The following is a 19,352-nucleotide window of genomic DNA, read 5'->3' as shown; positions in this document are numbered from 1 at the left end:
ATGCCTTGAAGACATTGTAGAGATTTTCATAGAGGAATCCTTGGAGAAGTCTCTGAAAGTTTTACTAGAGAATCCTCTGAAGCTAAATCGCTTAAAAAACACTGGAGAAATTTCCGTTAAAATTCCGGCATACTCCTGAAAACAATCCTAGAGGAATCCTTGGAGAAATTCCTGGAAGAATCCCAGTAAAGATTTTACTGGAGTAATCTATAGAGGTATTACTGGAGACATTCCTCCAGGAACTCTTTGTAAAATCTCTAAATAAAGGAATCCCTGTAGAAATACCTCTGCAAAAATTGAATGAAGAACTATTCATTATGTGTTAAAATTCACACTAATAAAGACAAAAAACTCTGCAATTTTTTTTGGAACATTCCTATGAGTATTTCCTTGAGGAATTGCTGAAGGTAATCCTGGAGCCCTATCAGAAACTGTCTAAAATGTCTCATGGCGAAATCTCTGGCAATTACCCCGGAGAAATCCTTATAGAGATTATCTTGGAGGATTTTCTGATAAAATCCCTGGAGGAATCTCCGAATGAATTCCTGGTGACATCTCTGGAGATATCTTCTTCTTCTTCTTCTTCTTCTTCTTTCTGGCTTTACGTCCCAACTGGGACAACGCCTGCTTTCTGGAGCTCTCTGGAAATATATCGAGAGGAATTTTTGAAGGAATTCCTGGAGGTTGTCCTGAAGGAAAACCTGGAGCCCCATTTAAACTGGTCGTTTGATTGGCGTCAAAAGCTTTAATTCGTCAGCTATAAAATGTCATTTTACTCATAGATAAAAAGACATGATTTATGACTTTTCGAATGATACCGATTCCTTATATTTTATTACGAATCCCGCGGTCGAGGTTCTTTGGATCGGAAATGTTCCATACCAGAGTATGGAGAACCTTCGTACCTGCCATACGATGTACACATGCAAAAATGGTCAATCAACAATGGAAACTCTCAGTAAATAACTGTAGAAGTTCACATAACGACAGAAGCAGGCTCTATCCTGGTTGGGACGTAACGCCATAAACAAGAAGGAGGATTTTATGTTTGATTTCTGGCATAGGTCTATTAAGATCTGGAAAATCCATTAATTTTGAGCTGTCGCATGACGGAACTATATGATGGTCTGAAAATGTCCCCCACACCACACCAGCCCCTGGAACCGGATCCAGAAGGCTCATACCAAATCCGACCAAATCTAGTTATTGGTCTACTTGATGTTCTTGTAAATCGGAATGAAAAATCATGAAATTTGAACCGTCGTACCATACATGCGTATAAACTACTGAATATATGTATCATTTCCTTCTGAAATAAGTTCCAGGTGTCCTTGTGCCATTGTTCTCAGAATGGTCATACCCACAAATACTGTCCAGAGTTTTACTCTAGGGATCGATATCTTTCATATAATGCTAAAAAACGTTTCAAAATTAGATTTTTGAGAGCGTTTCCAAATCAGGGATCATTTTTTTTCAATGTATAATTTTTTCTCAATCCTTTAGGAAGGAATAATTCCTGCAGGGATTTTTCAAGAACTCTTTCAGATCCCTTCCAATGTCTTTCTAGAAATTTGAAATCCAAGGAGGTTTTTTTTGTGAAAGTCCTCAATTTCACAAAAAAAAAACTCCTTGGATTTCATTTTTAACTAGTTGATCCGACTAACGTTGTATTGCCACCCATTAGGTATTTTTATTATACATAATTTTCTCCAAATCTCTATAATATCTATTTCTCCAAAGGTTCTTCAAATAATTTTGCAAGCAATTGCTTCAAAAAAAAAAAAAAATCTCTAGGGATTTCCATAGGAAGAACTTTAAATCACAACCGTATTTTCTAGACCGGTTCCGATAAGGCTTCCCTTATTCCACGGATTTTTTTAAGACATTCCAGATTTCAGATTCTTCAGATTTTTCCAGGTAATTCTCCATATATTTGGTAATTTGTCCAAGGATTATTCCAGCGATTTTTCCCGAAAAATATGGACATAGATTTCTGCAGCAAAATCTCAACAGTAATTTTTCCAGATTTTTTTCCAAGGGTACTCCAGGAATTTTCTCCCGGGGATTTTTCCAACAATGTCTCCAAGGATTACTTCAGCAATTTACCTGGAAAATTTTTCGCGCTATTTCTTCAGGAATTTTTACAGAGAATACTCCAGAAACCCCATTTTATGGTTCCTTCAAATGTTGTCCTAGGGATTTTTTTCAGGAATTCCTCCAGAGATTTTCCCGGGTATTCCTCCAAAAACACTAGCCAGAATTTATCCAGGCATTCTTCCAGATATTGCTCCAGGATTTGTCTCAGTAGTTCCTTTAGGGATTCCTCCGTAAATCCTACAGGAAATTCCTAATATTTTTTCTCTATATTCCTCTTGGAATTGCTGCTGGAATCCTTCCAAGTATTTTTCTAGGAATTTATCTACGGATTTCTAAACAAAATTTCTGCTTGGAAGAAGTTTTTGCAAAAATTCATAAAGTAATCCCTAAAGGAAGTCTTGAGATTATTTCTGATGAAATTCCTGGAGGAATTCACGATGGAATCTTTGGAAGAATTTCTAGAAAAATTCTTGGATAGATCGCCGAAGGTATTTTTTGAGGCCCAGAACAATCCTCTTAAATAAACTTATAGGTGAATCCCTGAAGAATTTGTTAAAATAGTTGTGTAATTGTAAAAATCCTTAAATTCCTTCCTTTAGCGATTTTGCTGAAACTATCTCTAGGATAATTGCTGGAGAAAACTCTTGAGAAATCCCTTTAGGAATTCGTGAAGCAATTATTTGTAAGATCACAGGAGAATTCCTTGTGGAATAACTACAGGAATTCCAGGTAGAATCTCTGGAGCAATCCGTTTAGAATCCATAAAAAAATCTCCGACAAAGTTCATGGAGGAATTCTTGGAGATAATTCTTATTGTTAAAAATATTATTACCGTTACAATTCATTGAGAAACTCGTTGCGAAATCTCTAGAGGAATAGATTTTTCTGGAGGAATCTTTGGAGAAAATCCTGATGCGGTCTTAAAAATCTGGTTGCGATCAAGACTTCTTCTCTGTCAAAATTGTTGTATGGATCACTGTAGAGATTATCTTGAAAAAATTTGTGGTAAAATCAAAATTCCTGAGTAATCTCCAAAAAAATCCTTCAGAAATCTCTGGAAGAGCCATTGGAGCAATATTTTTCCAACACCAATGTTTTCATTATCAATCTGATGAGGACGAATGAATATTTTGGTTTCCTTTCCTACTACACTACTTTCTACGGTCGCTATGCAACGCAAGTTCAACGAACCAACATGTTTGAATGCACAAATATGTTCCTAAAAAATGTTTGCTAGTAGCTCGTGCACATACTACACAGTTCGCGTAAACATTCGTGCAACTTGCACAAATGTTCGCACATTGCACGCACTGTGTAATCAAAGCTTTAAGCATGCATTGTGTTTCAGGGTGAACTCAAGTCCCGAGAATGGCGTATACATCGAGGGGCTATTCCTGGAAGGCGCCAAATGGAACCTCAGAGGAAGTTATTTGGAGGAACAGTTGCCCAAAATGCTGATTGACGTCATGCCGATTATTCATCTTATGGTAAGAAACCTAACCAAGCAAGTCTAGTTTATATGGTTTAATCTTGTTACAATGCTATTTTAAAGCCCGTCAAGACAGCCGAGCTATATGAAGGCAATCGCTACAAATGTCCGGTGTACAAAACGGCCGAGCGTAAGGGCACTCTTTCGACGACCGGTCATTCAACGAACTATGTCATCCCGATCCTGCTGGGGACCAAACTGAACAGCGCCCACTGGGTTAAACGGAGCGTGGCACTTCTTTGCCAGATCTCGGAGTGAAAGTTTTAGCACCGGAACTGAAATTTTACTGGATATTTTTATGCATTCAGATAACATTTGTACGTGACTTATTTTAATGGTATTTTTCTATAATTATATGCACATCATTTTAAACCATACCAGTTACATATTAATGAATGACAATTTCTCTGACCTGCTAAGTTGCTCTCGATAGGTACCGACTCTCGAAGTGACTTCCGAAAAGTTTGATAACGCGAATCCCAAATACCTTACAATAACCATCATCACCATCCATCAAGAGAGCACCAGAAGCATCCAGTCCCCTATTGCATCCCATTGTTGTACCGTTTTGAGCCCTGATAAAGCTTTAATTCCTATGGGTCTTTTTCGAAATAGGCATACAGACATAGCGATAGAGAGTGTGGGACAAACACCCACTTAACATTTTTTGTCGCTGATATGGGTTTGAAGTGAAGATGCGCGGCCAAAAAGCTGCACACATGTATTTGCACCCCGGTACTGTTAGGGTTTTTGGGTATAAAAACAATTATCACGCCTCGCGGGAACTCCAGTCACCTGCCGGCTACGGTAATCGGTGGCAAAGTGTTGTAGTTCCGCTAAAATTGCTCGTTCGGTGAAGTGTTTTAAACTGTACTGTGACGTAGATTAAGTGCTTGAAACCCTACAGGAGTTTGCGTTATCGCAAAGGAGGAGTCTCTAACGATGCTGATGTCGTTGAAAAGTGCGGTGGTGCTGTTTGTGCTACTCGGAGCCTGCCGAGGAGGTGATTTAATGTCGCTTTTTTACGTTTGCTTGTTCTATTTGTACCTTTTTCGGTGTTCTGTAATAAAGTGGATCACCAATTGACGCCACCATGCTAACGATTTGGCAAATTCCAATATAACTTAGTCAGATTAAAGAGAGTGAAAGTTCTATGGTGAGCTCATGCGTGATGCAGTTTCATTTCTCAATAACAAAGGCATTTGAATGAGTTGTGATTTGACCAAAGTGCTCTTGAGAACAACAAATTTCGAGAGATACCCACACATAACCGCAAACATAAAATCAATGCACTAATTTAAAATAGAAGCAACATTGATAATGCACATTTGCCCTTAAGTAACATCTATACTGCCCATACTTGCATATTTGTAACATTCGACAAAAGTAGGCATTGAGTAAATGGAATACCAAGTATGCATTTTATGGCAGTATAGAAACTAAAATTTGCTTATTTGAGGCTGAAATTTTGTACAACTCGTATTGTATACTAGGTAAATAGTCAGAAAATAATTCTGATAGATATTTCATTGCTACTACATTACGAGGCTCATGTATAATCTCAATGTGACTGATGCTGAAAGTGTCTGGGTTCGATTCCCGGTTGGTCCGCGATCTTTTCGTAATGGAAATTTCCTTGATTTCCCTGGGTATAGAGTATCATGGTACCTGCCACACGATATACGAATGAGAAAATGGCAACTTTGGCAAAGACAACCCTCAATCAATAACTGTTGGATATGCTCATAAGAACACTATGCTGAGAAGAAGGCTTTATCTCAGTGTTGACGTAATGAAAAAGGAGAAAATGAAGAATTACAAATACTTGAAGATTTGCTAGTAGGGCATTCATTCATTGCAGTTATTGCCCATAGTTTCAGAGCGTTGTTCAAAAACAAAAGTAAGTAATCACAAGATTTTTAAATTATTAAATTAAAAAAAAGGTAGGTTGCAGGTGGTTGGTCAGTTCTGCAAAGTTGTTCACTTTCACGCCAATGTTCTACAACTTACCTGTTTCAAGTTAATTTAAAAAATCGCTCGGTTACTTTTTTTGTCTTTGAACAACCCTCTGAAACTCTTAGGAAAATGAATGAAATGCATTACGTATTTCTTTCACCACAGAATTTTTTACAAGTGCGGAAATGCTAATGAAAGTGCTGCACGAATGCATCAAAACGAGAAGGTGTCGGAGTTGTTCCTCGCAGTCCAAAGAATAAGTGCTCCGAAGAAACCAACCATTTTTGCACTTATGAAGCCACACTTCGCAGTTCAGTAGTGAAAGACATAAACAATAATGATTCCACTGTAGGTAAAACTTCCAGTTATTTGTAGTTTCTCATTCAAATTTCAGCCAATTCGGGCTAACAGAACCAGAGAAGAGAGCCTCAAACTTGGGCATTTTGTATGAAAAAAAACCGCATTTAATTACTAACTTTTGTCACTGACTGTATATGCAGTTATGGGCATTGAACTTGCTTGATTGCATTGCCTCAACAAAGGCTTGAGCATTTATAGTACTATAGAGTGAAGTGGGGGCAAAAGTTCGAGTGGAGCAAAAGTTTCTTTTAAGGATTTCTCGCTCAATTCAAAACAAATGTTATAAATGTCATGGTGGTTCATGATTCAAGGTTGAGGCTATGCTATGCAAGTAAAAGATTTTATCTCCAAATATTATAGAAATCGATTGAGATTTGGAATAGTTATGGCTATTTGTTGTTTTGAGACGTGATAATTAATTCCAACTTCCATTGCATAGAACAAAATAAAAATGAAAAACTATTAGATTTTTTATGTAAGGCCGTTTTTAAACGTACCATAAAGATGCTTTGAGGTTTATTGGTTAATGCATAAATGATTGATAATTATTCTTGGCCTTGGTGGGGCAAAATTTCGAGCCATATAATATATGATATATAATATAATTATTATCCCACGCACAAATTTCCAAATAGATTAAAATCCACATATTATCTTTGTATTTTGCGAAATAATACCTGATCGTGCGAAAAAAGCCTTCAAAATTTAACGTTTTTACTTAGTTTTGCAAAAAAAAAACTGCTACTTGGAAATATTATAGGATGCTGGTACTACCGTGAGGGCCCCTAACTCTGCGCAGCTCCTAACTCTGCGCACTTTTACCAAAATCCACCAAAATCTGGTAAATCATTTGAATTTTTGTTTAAAATTTGTTATCCATATATTGATACAATAGTAATAAAAAAGTACGCGAAGAATTTTCTTGACAAATTACGTTTATTACTTTAATAAAAAATAAAATAGCTTTAAAAAGATTGAAAAACGTCCAAATTGACTGCTCGTTAGCAAAAATGCTAAGGGAGTACCTCATCACTTAAGTCATTTGAATCAAGTTAAAGAGAATATATTTCAGATTTTTAGTATGTAGGCACTAGTTTATTTATCGAGCAATCATCACTGGTAAAGTGCACCTTATTTTCTCTTCCTTTTTTAGTTCTTCTTAAGTGCGCATAGTAAGGAACCATTTTTCAACTATGTCCCTTACTATGCGCAGCAGTTATAAAACGTCATTTTCAACATACAATCAACCCTTCAGAGGTCGATATTGAAGGGAACCATCGACTTGTCGACACCATCGAGATATGGATTGGAAATGCTTTGGTAAATTGTTTAAGGGGATCATCATAGTAAGGGAAGATTAAAAAATGACGTCCAACATATTTTAAGGATTTCTACACTCCGTCCCCTCAATCCTCTGTCGCGATTTTAACAGTACCTAATGGATGCATTGTCACATTTTCGTAGACTCCTCCTTCCCTGAACGATGTACGTAATTTTTGAATGCTCCCTAACCATGCAATAGAATAATTTTGATTTTTTGTATAGTTTCATGAGTCAATATCGAGTAATGGAACATCGATGTTTAATCGTATTAGCTATATAGAAACGCCAATAAAGTACTGTTATTGATATGAAATATGAATCGTTCATTAATAACGTCACGCTTATACAGGGCGGGGATACTTCTCTATTGAGTGATGAACAATACATTAAGCATGGGTATACCCTTTCGCTTAAACTATTCTTCGTATTTAGTAGGAATGTTCGGGTTTCACATATAACAAACCAGAACCAGGTTCTTATTAATTTTCTTCAAACCCGGACCCGAACCGAATAAAAGAAAATTTGGTTTTTATATTTTTTAGTGAAAATACATAAACAGTCAAAGCTAATTTTCCTTTACACGCCAAGGGAGAACGCAAAAAAATACGTAGTTTGTACCCTTTTTGTATGTTGCTTTGGATTTTAGAAAACTAAGTTAATTACATGTTTTGGAAATCATATGATGATTTCGATTATTTTGAGAGTTGCACTTAATGGCATTCAGTAACAGTAATTATCATGGATTGAATTAAAGATAAAATTCACTTCACTTAATAAACTTCTATGTTAGAGACATTCCACGCTCCACTGGGGACGTAAAGCCGTATAAAGCAAGAAAATTAAGATTAATTCAGAGTTTGAATGCTAGTAATGCTTTTAGCAAAATACTTCGACTGTTATAAATAATCTATCGAGTGCGCAGAGTTAGGAACCTGAATGCGCAGAATAAGGAGCATTGCAAAAATGAGTGCGCAGAGTTAGGAACACGGACACCCTTGAGAAAAATTAAAAATTTGCAATAAAAATCATTACTTAGTGAAGCTTTTATATTTTTTCCTTATACATGAAATCAATAAGTATTTGCTCCCAAAATTTCAGAGGATTGTGTTTTGTTTTCAATTAATTACAACTGTTTGAAATTTGAAAATCCTTAAGTGCGCAGAGTATGGGGCCTTCACGGTAATGGTTGTAATGTACCAGTAGATTGGACCTAGGGGGTGCGGTCTCGAACATTTCGGTTGTTCAAATTGAACACAAACTTTTCCACGAGTGCTAACCGTTGTTTGTTTGGTTGTCTCGCAGCAAACCACAGTAAAAGTTCACCCTTAAAATACTCCACACAAATCTCCATCATTTTGGTGTAGACATTTAGCCCAATAAATATGCTAAATCAGAAAGTTACTTGCCGTACACTCAGGTAAATGGACTATCGAAATACATAAGAACCCCTTATGAAAACTCGCCACAAGGAATCGGGTTGGAATTCATAGATTTGCCTTATGAAACAAAAATTTGAATACAAAAAATGTTTACGTGGCAACCTACATCGGCAACCACGCACCTATCGACGCCTTGATTTGAAGTGATGCTGGAACGGTATATAAAGCGCTCGCACTGCAATAATCGTTCCACCTTCCATAAGGAATAATGTATGAATTTCGATAGTCCAGTTCACTGCGTGTATGTTAGTTAGAAACATATTTCAGGAAAGTTGTAAAATTCTCATGCATAATTTAGACCAAGTACAACTTTTCTTAACAGTTGGTGGTCTTTGTGTTATATAAATTATACAACATTTTTTAGCGTGCCGCAATCATGACCGTACATTTCTCACACTCAGATCATTCTTGCGAAAATTTAAGATTGGCAGCAGCCCGGCTGCTTGTTGATTTCCATTTCGCATCCCCCAGGATTGGACTATGAAATAAAACGTACATTTTTCGATAATAACGACATGTGCTATTTTTGGTGGATTGATCGCCTCTAGTTTAGACGATTTGCCAAATTCCCTTGTATCATTCCCGGACGCCTACTACTAGCACTATCGCAACTACTGGAACTCGTGTACCAATAGTGGATCAAGCGAGTTTATGCTAAACAATAGTTTTATCACTCTTTTTATATTTTTCCCATAAAGTAGAGATTAAAATCTTTCTGTTGACGCCAAAAGATCTCTATTGAGGCTTTTCGTTATTAGGGGTATTCACTTAAAGCTGCGTAAACTGAGTATTTGTATAACAGATTGATGAATTATTTCAAACGAAATATTCCTGTTCTTACCCAGAATATTGACAGATCCGATGGTAATAATCTAGTTACCTATCACCACCTATTCCAAAGTCAGACATTTCGTTGATTGTTTTTGCAAAGGCTCACTAATTTGTTTAATGTTTGTTGGTTTTGTTTGAAGACCTTTTAACAACGTACCTCGTTCCTTGACCATCACCGAAAATCAAATTCTTTGTAGAATATTAGATAGATGAAGAGTATCAGAAATCATTAGTCTCAACGTGTGTGTCTTGTGGTTGGATTTGATTTTTCATTGTGGTAATTGCTTTGGAATTGTTATGCAGGTCAACGATCTCAAGCGGAAGTATAATAACATTTTATACATGGGAAATGTAACGCAACTCAAAGTTTCACATCGTTAAGTTATTACGATTTGTTGAGTGTCATGTACAAATTATATCACGTTCCAAGAGGAAGGGGAGGAGATCAAGTCAAGTGTGACGAAATTTTCGGAGGACTCATACAAAAAACGCGACGAAGGGGGAGGGAGGGGATTTGAAAAGTTGAAATTTAGCATGACCGATATCTGACCAATTTATTGGAACCCCTCTCATCGTGACAACATGTCTACTTGAAGGTTTCAAATAAAGAGCTTTCGGTTTATGTGGGAATATTATTAGTTGAGTTTTGGAAGCATTAGGAGAAATCTTCTATTTTTGCAAGTATGAAGAAAAAATATCCAAACTTTTTTGCAATCGACTACAGATGACACGCAGGCTTCGTCCTTTGGCGGAGAGGCCTATGCCTATGTAACTCAGGTAAGTCAGATGTGAAAATATTGTATAATATTGGTCCCAAAATGCTGCCTTGGGGAACACCAGCTCTTACAGGAAGTCTTTCAGATCTGGAGTTCTGATAATTAACCTGAAGTGTACGATTTGACAGATAACTTTGAATTATTCTAACAATGGATGTTGGAAAATTAAAGTTTTTCAATTTTACAATCAAACCTTCATGCCAAACACTGTCGAATGCTTTTTCTATGTCTAGAAGAGCAAGACCAGTAGAGTAGCCTTCAGATTTGTTGGAACGAATCAAATTTGTTACACGTAAAAGTTGATGAGTGGTCGAATGTCCATGGCGGAATCCGAACTGTTCATTGGTAAAAATTGAATTTTCGTTGATGTGGGCCATCATTCTGTTCAAAATAACATTTTCAAAAAGTTTACTGATGTAGGAAAGCAAACTGATTGGACGATAGCTAGTAGCTTCTGCAGGATTTTTGTCTAGTTTTAAAATTGGAACAACCTTAGCATTTTTCCATTTGTCAGGAAAATATGCTAACTGAAAACATTTGTTGAATATATCAACTAAAATGACAAGCTACTTTCTGGAAGTTTCTTGATGAGGATGTGGAAAATTCCATCATCACCAGGAGCTTTCATATTTTTGATTTTTTTAATAATAGTTGTCACTTCTTCCAAATCAGTCTCACAGGCATTTTCGAAAACGTTCTCTTGATTGAGAATATTTTCGAAGTCCTCAGTAACTTGATTTTCAATTAGACTAGTAAGTGGGCTTCGTGGCATTGCGGTTAGCGGCGTCAGTTGTTTAGGCGTATTGTGTCACGGGGTGTGGATTCGATTCCCACTCCGGTCGGTGGAAACTTTTCGTCAAACGAAACATTCATCACTGGGCTACTGGGTGTTATGTGTTGTCCGTTGCCTAATGTTAGTGATCGTTCAGTCTGTGCAGCCTTTGGCTGAAGACGGTGTAAATTGTCTTTAAGTCCTAAATTAAAATTGTGCGCACTTTCAAACTGCATAGCAAGTTTTTGAGCTTTTTCGCAATTAGTTAGTAATAATTTGTTTTCCTCTTTCAATGCCGGTATTGGCTTCTGAGGTTTTTTCAAGATTTAAGATAATTTCCAAAAGGGCTTAGAGCTAGGGTCCAATTGAGAAATTTTATTTTCAAAATTTTTGTTTCCTAATTGTTCTTGATTTCTTTCTGCAAATCTTGCCATATAATTTTCATAGCAGGATCGCGAGTGCGTTGAAATTGCCATCGCCTCACGTTTTAGAGACGGATCAAGAGTTTAAGATCATCGTCCATAATCACGGATTCAAATTTTACTTCACATTTTGGAATTGCAATGCTCCTGGCTTCAACAATGGAATTTATTAAAGTTTCAAGAGCATTGTCAATATCAAGCTTTGTTTGTAAAGGAATATTAACATTAAGATTAGAGTCAATAAATGTTTCATATATATTCCAGTCGACTCGAAAATAAATGAAAGTGGAGCTGATAGGATTGAGAATCGCTTCATGGGATATTTGAAATGTAACAGGGACATGATCAGAATCAAAATCAGCATGAGTAACTAATTGGCTACAAAGATGACTAGAGTTGGTTAAGTCCAAGTCAATCGTAGATGGATTTCTAGAAGAGGAAAAACATAGGGCTATCAGGGTATTGAATTGAGAAATATCCTGAAGAGCACTCATCAAATAAAATTCTGCCGTTGGAATTACTTTGAGAATTATTCCATGACCGATGTTTGGCATTAAAGTCACCAATGACAAAATTTTTTGACTTATTGCGAGTCAATTTTCGCAAGTCAGTTTTGAGCAAATTAACTTGCTGTCCAGAGCATTGAAAAGGCAAATGAGCAGCTATGAAAGTATATTTACCAAACTGTGTTTCAACAGAAACACCTAAAGTTTCAAAAACTTTAGTTTCAAATGACGAAAACAGTTGATGTTTTATACGCCTATGAATGATGATTGCAACTCCCCCACATGCCCCATAAAGTCGATGATTACGATAAACAAAAAAGTTAGGATCTTTTTTTAGTTTGGATTACTTACTTACTTACTTATTTGACTTTACATCAATTATCTTGATAAAGCCTCGCCAACAACATTTCGCCAATTCACTCGGTTCATGGCCGCTTCTCTCCATCCTCGACTGTGACCCACCCACGCACCTTCTTGTTCCGACCGGATTCGTAGCGAACACCATCTTTACAGGGTTGTTGTCCGGCATTCTTGCAACATGCCCTGCCCAGCGTATCCTTCTAGCTTTAGCTACCTTCACGATACTGGGTTCGCCGTAGAGTTGAGCGAGCTCGTGGTTCATCCTCCGCCGCCACACGCCGTTCTCCTGTACGCCGCCGAAGATCGTCCTTAGCACTCGGCGTTCGAAAACCCCTAGAGCTTGCAAGTCCTCCTCGAGCATAGTCCACGCCTCATGCCCGTAGAGGACTACCGGTCTTATGAGCGTTTTGTACATCGTACATTTGGTACGGGGGTGAATCTTTCTTGACCGCAATTTCTTCTGGAGCCCATAGTAGGCACGACTTCCGCTGATGATGCTCCTTCGTATTTCCCGATTAACATTGTTGTCAGCCGTCAACAAGGATCCGAGGTAGACGAACTTGCCCACCACCTCGAAGGTATCTCCGTCTATCGTAACACTGCTTCCTAGGCGGGTCCTGTCGCGCTCAGTTCCGCCAACCAGCATGTACTTTGTTTTCAACGCATTCACCATTAGCCCGACTCTTGTTGCTTCGCGTTTCAGGCGGGTGAACAAATCTGCCACCGTTTCAAATTTTCTCTCAATAATATCCATGTCGTCCGCGAAGCAAACAAATTGTCCGGATCTCGTGAAAATCGTGCCTCGACTGTTAAGTCCGGCTCTCCGCATGACACCTTCAAGCGCAATATTGAACAACAGGCACGAAAGTCCATCGCCCTGTCGTAGTCCCCGCCGAGACTCGAACGAACTGGAGTGTTCGCCCGAGATCTTCACGCAGTTTTGCACACCGTTCATCGTTGCTCTGATCAATCTTGTGAGCTTCCCGGGAAAGCTGTTCTCGTCCATGATTTTCCATAGCTCTACGCGGTCGATACTATCGTATGCCGCCTTGAAATCGATGAACAAATGGTGTGTAGGGACCTGGTACTCACGGCATTTCTGGAGGATTTGCCGCACGGAAAAGATCTGGTCCGTTGTCGAGCGGCCGTCGATGAAACCTGCTTGATAACTTCCCACGAACTCGTTTGCTATAGGTGATAGACGACGGAAGAGAGTCTGGGATAGCACTTTGTAGGCGGCGTTTAGGATGGTGATTGCACGATAATTTTCACACTCCAGTTTGTCGCCCTTTTTGTAGATAGGGCATATAACGCCTTGCTTCCACTCCTCCGATAGTTGTTCCGTTTCCCAGATTCTGACTATCAGCCGATGCAGACAAGCGGCCAACCTGTCCGTGCTCATCTTGATGAGTTCGGCTCCGATACCATCCTTGCCAGCGGCCTTGTTGTTCTTGAGCTGTTGAATGGCACCCTTAACTTCCCCCATCGTGGGAGCTGGTTGGTTTCCGCTGTCCGCTGTGCTGACGTAGCCATCGCCTTCGCTGTCCTGACCTTCTGTGCCTGTGTTCTCAGCACCATTCAGGTGTTCATCGTAGTGCTGCTTCCACCTTTCGATCACCTCGCGTCCGTCCGTCAAGATGCTCCCATCCTTATCCCGGCACATCTCAGCTCGCGGCACGAAGCCTTTGCGGGATGTGTTGAGCTTCTGATAGAACTTCCGCGTTTCTTGAGAACGGTACAGCAACTCCATCTCTTGGCATTCCACCTCTTCTGGGCGGCGCTTTTAGTCCCGGAATAGGCGGGTTTGCTGTTTTCGCTTCAGTCTGTATCGTTCCACGTTTTGCCGCGTACCATGCTGCAGCATTGCAGCCCGCGCTGCATTCTTCTCCTCTAAAACCTCCTGGCACTCCTCGTCGAACCAATCGTTTCTTAAGCTCCGTTCTTCCACATATCCGACAATGCTTTCGGCAGCGTCGTTAATGGCTGCTTTGACTGTCCTCCAGCAGTCCTCAAGAGGGGCCATATCGAGCTCGCCCTCATCCGGCAACGCTGCCTCAAGATGCTGCGCGTACGCATTGGCGACATCCGGTTGTTTCAGCCGCTAGATATTACCGGGGCGGGCGTCGGTACCGTACATTGTTGATGACGGATAGTTTTGGGCGCAGTTTCACCATCACCAGGTAGTGGTTGGAGTCAATGTTAGCGCACGATAGGTTCTGACGTCGGTTATGTCGGAGAAGTGCCGTCCATCGATCAAAACGTGGTCGATTTGCGATTCTGTCTGCTGAGGTGATCTCCAAGTGTACCGATAGGGGAGGCTGTGCTGGAAATAGGTGCTACGAATGGCCATATTCTTGGAGGCGGCAAAATCTATCAGTCGTAGGCCGTTCTCGTTCGTCAGCCGGTGGGCGCTGAACTTTCCAATCGTCGGTCTGAACTCCTCCTCCTGGCCAACCTGAGCGTTCAAATCTCCTATGATGATCTTGACGTCGTGGCTTGGGCCGCGGTCGTACTCGCGTTCGAGCTGCGCGTAAAATGCATCCTTGTCATCATCAGTGCTTCCGGAGTGAGGGCTATGTACGTTGATTATGCTGAAGTTAAAGAATCGGCCTTTGATTCTTAACTTGTACATTCGTTCATTGATCGGCCACCATCCGATCACGCGCCTTTGCATATCACCCATCACTATGAAAGCTGTTCCCAGCTCGCGTGTGTTGCCGCAGCTCTGGTAGATGGTATGATTACCTCTAAACGTTCGCACCAATGCTCCTGTCCAGTACACCTCCTGCAGCGCTACGATGTCGAAACCGCGGGTCTTCAGTACAGCGGAGAGTATGCGAGTACTTCCAATGAAGTTGAGAGATTTGCAGTTCCACGTACCGAGATTCCAATCGCTAGTCCATTTCCGTCGCTGTGGTCTTTGCCGATTGTTCCGGTCCGTATTCTCTCGTTGACGTTCCTGTGCTGATGTGTTTTTACGGTTGCCTTGCAGGGCCTGACACCAACCCTCTAGATTTCTGGAGGATCATTCCCCCTAAATGTTCGGAGGGCCATAGTGCGCAGTTTAGCTTAGAGTCCTTCTCTGGCACTCGGACGATGATCAGCCGCCCCTGACATGGGGAACAGACGCTGTTGTGAGCCGCTCCCAACATGGAGTACAGACGCTCCAGGTTTGCAAAGGCAAAAGCAAACCCCCCCTTCCCTGTCAGCATACGACCAAAGTTCCCACCGGGGGTTGGTTACCCGATCTTCCCCAAGGTTACTCGTACCCCGGCCAGTACCACGAGGAGGTAGGGATAGGAGTTGCTGGGTAAGAGGCTAAGGATCGCACAAAGGAGTCTATTTTATTCCTGCAGGTACGCGAGGTACCAATGGTACGCCATGCCCAGCCATTTACCGCGCCAGTTTGGATCCAGGTTTTAAATATGTTTTTTTTTGCATTGAAAATCGCGTTGGTTAATATAGGCAACCAGAACCAGTTTCAGGCACATTATTAACTTCGGTTCCTAAATTGGCCAATCACATGGATTTCTTATGAGAGTAGCCAAATACGGTATACCCTGGCCAAATTAGGTGTATATAAAATGAAAATATAAAAAATAATGTTTTCTTCAATATTTTCAATCAATTAGGATGAATAAATGAATGTTCATGCGAATGAACGACTCGAAATGACACATAACAAAGAAATGTTTCATGTTAATTTTCTGTGTAAAACGGTGTATAATCTACTATTACTACAATTGGCGCTCTAGCAAAAACCGGTGCTTCTACCCTAGTAATAAAAAGGAGTAAACGAACCTTTTGCTCTATTCTGACTTTGAGGGCCCATTTTAAATTGTCAGTGGAAATAGCTATTATCAAATGATCATTGTAAAATTCTTCTTCACATTACGTTCTCACTGCGACAAAGCCTACTCCTCAGCTTAGTGTGTTTATGAGCACATCCACAATTATTAACTGAGAGCCTTCTATGCCAAAGTTACCATTTTTCGCATTCGTATATCGTGTGGCAGGTACGATTATACTCTATGCCCAGGGAAATCAAGGAAATTTCTATTACGAAAAGATTCTGGACCAACCGGGAATCGAACCCAGGCACCTTCAGCATGGCTTTGCTTTGTAGCCGTGGACTCTAACCATTCGGCTAAGGAAGGCCCCATAAAATTCTACCAAGAGTAAATTTCTATTCCTCATTTTGAAAGCTATGTTCGACCATTTAGAATTTGCCAAATTGAAGAGTCGAGTGGATCGTTATTGCAAGTTATCAGTAGGTGTCAATTCAGTTGTAAAACCTGTGTAGAAGTTATCTCGGTTGTTTTCACACTCCATTCAACTATCAAGTTCAAAATCAATTGATAAGCGGAACAATGTGGAGACGTTGTCTCACATGTCTAATCGAGGAATCAGATGTCTGGCAAAATCAGTGATCCTGATTGCGTAAAAATAGTCCTCATTATCACTTATTATGCAATGTCATTATAGCCGATTTATTCCTTCTCTGTCTATGACTCAGTACCCCGTGATGGCTACGGTCCCGGAAAGCAGGACTGGGGCTTCGTCGAGGTGCGCAAGGGAGCGCACATGTTCTGGTGGCTGTACTATACCACGGCCGAGGTGGAACAGTTCACCGATCGTCCGCTGCTGATATGGCTTCAGGGTGGCCCCGGCGCCTCCTCCATGTATGGCAATTTCGAAGAACTGGGTCCACTGACTCTGGAGGGTGAACCACGGAATCACACTTGGGTAGGTGAATTTGATATTTAATCACGTTCAAATACCTATTGAAAACTGCATCCATTCCAGGTCAAAAACTACAACGTTCTCTTCATTGACAACCCGGTCGGAACGGGATTCAGCTACGTCGAGAGTACTTCCCTTCTAACGAAGGACAACGCCCAGATTGCCGATGATTTGCTCACGTTCACCAAGGAGTTCTACCGGTTGAATCCGGAGTTCATGACCACTCCGCTGCACATCTACGCCGAAAGCTACGGAGGAAAAATGGCACCGGAGTTCGCGTGGGTTTTGGACAAAGCCATCAAGAATGGCGAACTGGATATCCAGCTGGAGTCGATTGGAATTGTTGCACCATGGGTGTCACCAATTGATTCCGTTCTTTCATGGGGAGAATTCCTGCTCAATATGGGTTTCGTTGACACGAAAGGTTACCGAGAGATTCAGGCGGCCGCCATCCAAACCGAGCACACATTGAACGAGGGCAAATACGAGGACGCCACCTGGCAGTGGGGCCGGACCGAAGAAGTTATCGTCCGGGAAACGCTGGGCATTGATTTCTACAATGTGCTGTTCGCGCAAGACTTTAGGGCCACGCAATCTCGGTTGGCAATGTTTGCCAAGGACATGAAGCGTAAGTTATTATTATATTTTCAGGGCTGGTAGCAATTGAGTAACTAGAAAACAGAAGCTTTAAGGACTAGATCTTTGAGCCAGCGACGCAGAATGATAAATGATTCAGTTCGAAAAATTTGGCAAAAAAAGTTATAGGAAATATTTTTACATTTCTCATTTTCTTCTAGAGGCCACCCTCGAAAGTGCAGTTCGCCTGGCCTCCGAGGATCGTGATCAGATGTTGGAAGATTTGATGCGTGGCCCAGTGGCGGAAACTCTGCAACTCCCGGCGGAATCCGTGTACAACAAACAAGGTGGAGCCGTGTTCCAGAGTATGGCTGGCGATTTTATGAAACCGGCAATGCATGTCATGGAATTGCTGCTGAATAGCACCAGTTTGGAAGTGGCCGTCATCACCGGACAGTTGGATCTGATTGTTGCCACTGCTGGCAACGTTGTGTGGCTGGAGAAACTTCAATGGGAAGGACGAAATGGGTACCTGGCCGCACCACGAAATGGAATCGGTCCGCTCGGTACACTCGAAGGCTACGAAAAAAGCTATGGACGATTGCACATGTACTGGGCGCTGCGAGCGGGACACATGGTGCCTGCCGATAATCCTGTCCTGATGGATTATATTCTCAAGAAGCACGCCGGTTTTCCTGAAGACTAACACTCAACTAATAATAGAACGGAAATAATAAATAAATTGATATTTCTACACAACTAATAATGTACTAGCTGAATGTTTTATTTTATTTTATTTTATTGATGTACAAGGGAGTCAGGGGCCAAGTCCCCAGCGTAAATAAAAAAAACTTACACCTTCCATAACACAGCATTACAAAAATGACATTTTTGCGTGTCTCAAGGATTAAATTATGTGTCTCTAGTAAATTTGGGGTCGCGGAATCTTATGCCGTTCTCAGAAATATCTCAGCACGTCACAATTTTTAGCTCTAAGTCGCCAAAGTTGCATAAAACGCTGGTTTAACCCTCTAATACCCAATTTTTTATTTTCGATCTAACTATCACTTTCAGTTATCTAAAATCGCTCTAAATACGTTTTGGGAAATGATTTATTTTCATTCGCAAATCAATGAATTTTGGTTTTTGATTTTTATAATTTTTATTTTTGAACATCCCTATCTTTTTCATTTTTTTTAAGTCTCTTCTACCCGATCAACCAGTGTTACAATTTCTTTATAGATCTTTGTCCAGCGATGACGATCGCCAACGATTCAAAACGAATCGATATCGATCGCTAACGAAAATCACTGACTGGTTGACCGGGTAGTTACTGATTTTTAGCAATAGGGGATTTTTTATATTTCCGTATAAAGTGGGCCGAAGGATCTCAGATTTTCATTTTCCACAGGCAGAGCTCATCAATATATGAATAAAAAAATTGAGAAAAATTCAGGGTCGCTTATTTTTCCGGAAAACTCAGTTGGAATTTTTTGTTTTCCTCTGACACTACTTACTTTGAAATATCATAACTCAAGAACGAAGCATCGTAGAAACATTTTTTTTTTTTGAAAATGAAAGCAAATTTTCTCATGAATAAAAAAAATATTAACTGGAAAAAGTTCTCCACAAAATTTTCAACCGTTGAGAAAATTCGTAATGAAAAGCAGGAAAAACTATGCTCCAACTCGTGGAAAATTTT

At 40.2% G+C, this 19,352-nt stretch overlaps 2 protein-coding genes across 2 annotated transcripts in view; both read left to right on the top strand.

The window, feature by feature from the left end:
- Positions 1–3,963, top strand: part of LOC5564092 (dynein heavy chain 12, axonemal) — a 45,662-nt gene extending 41,699 nt beyond the window's left edge. Inside the window, exons 9-10 of the mRNA XM_021848698.1 lie at positions 3,446–3,584; positions 3,650–3,963. Coding sequence (XP_021704390.1) covers positions 3,446–3,584; positions 3,650–3,844 — 334 coding nt within the window. The 3' untranslated portion in view covers positions 3,845–3,963. The remainder of the gene's footprint in view (positions 1–3,445; positions 3,585–3,649) is intronic.
- A 405-nt stretch (positions 3,964–4,368) lies between these two features.
- LOC5569780 (retinoid-inducible serine carboxypeptidase) lies at positions 4,369–18,420 on the top strand. Its single transcript, XM_001658672.2, has 4 exons — positions 4,369–4,589; positions 16,848–17,077; positions 17,138–17,702; positions 17,872–18,420. The coding sequence occupies exons 1-4, from the start codon at positions 4,529–4,531 to the stop codon at positions 18,354–18,356; spliced, it is 1,341 nt and encodes a 446-aa protein (XP_001658722.1). The 5' UTR covers positions 4,369–4,528; the 3' UTR covers positions 18,357–18,420.
- The last annotated feature ends 932 nt before the right edge of the window (positions 18,421–19,352 follow it).

The sequence above is a fragment of the Aedes aegypti genome, chromosome 3 (assembly GCF_002204515.2).
Source record: "Aedes aegypti strain LVP_AGWG chromosome 3, AaegL5.0 Primary Assembly, whole genome shotgun sequence".
NCBI classification, from domain to species: Eukaryota; Metazoa; Arthropoda; class Insecta; order Diptera; family Culicidae; genus Aedes; species Aedes aegypti.
Note: the sequence above shows the minus strand (reverse complement) of the source record. Positions and strands in the feature narration are given on the sequence as shown.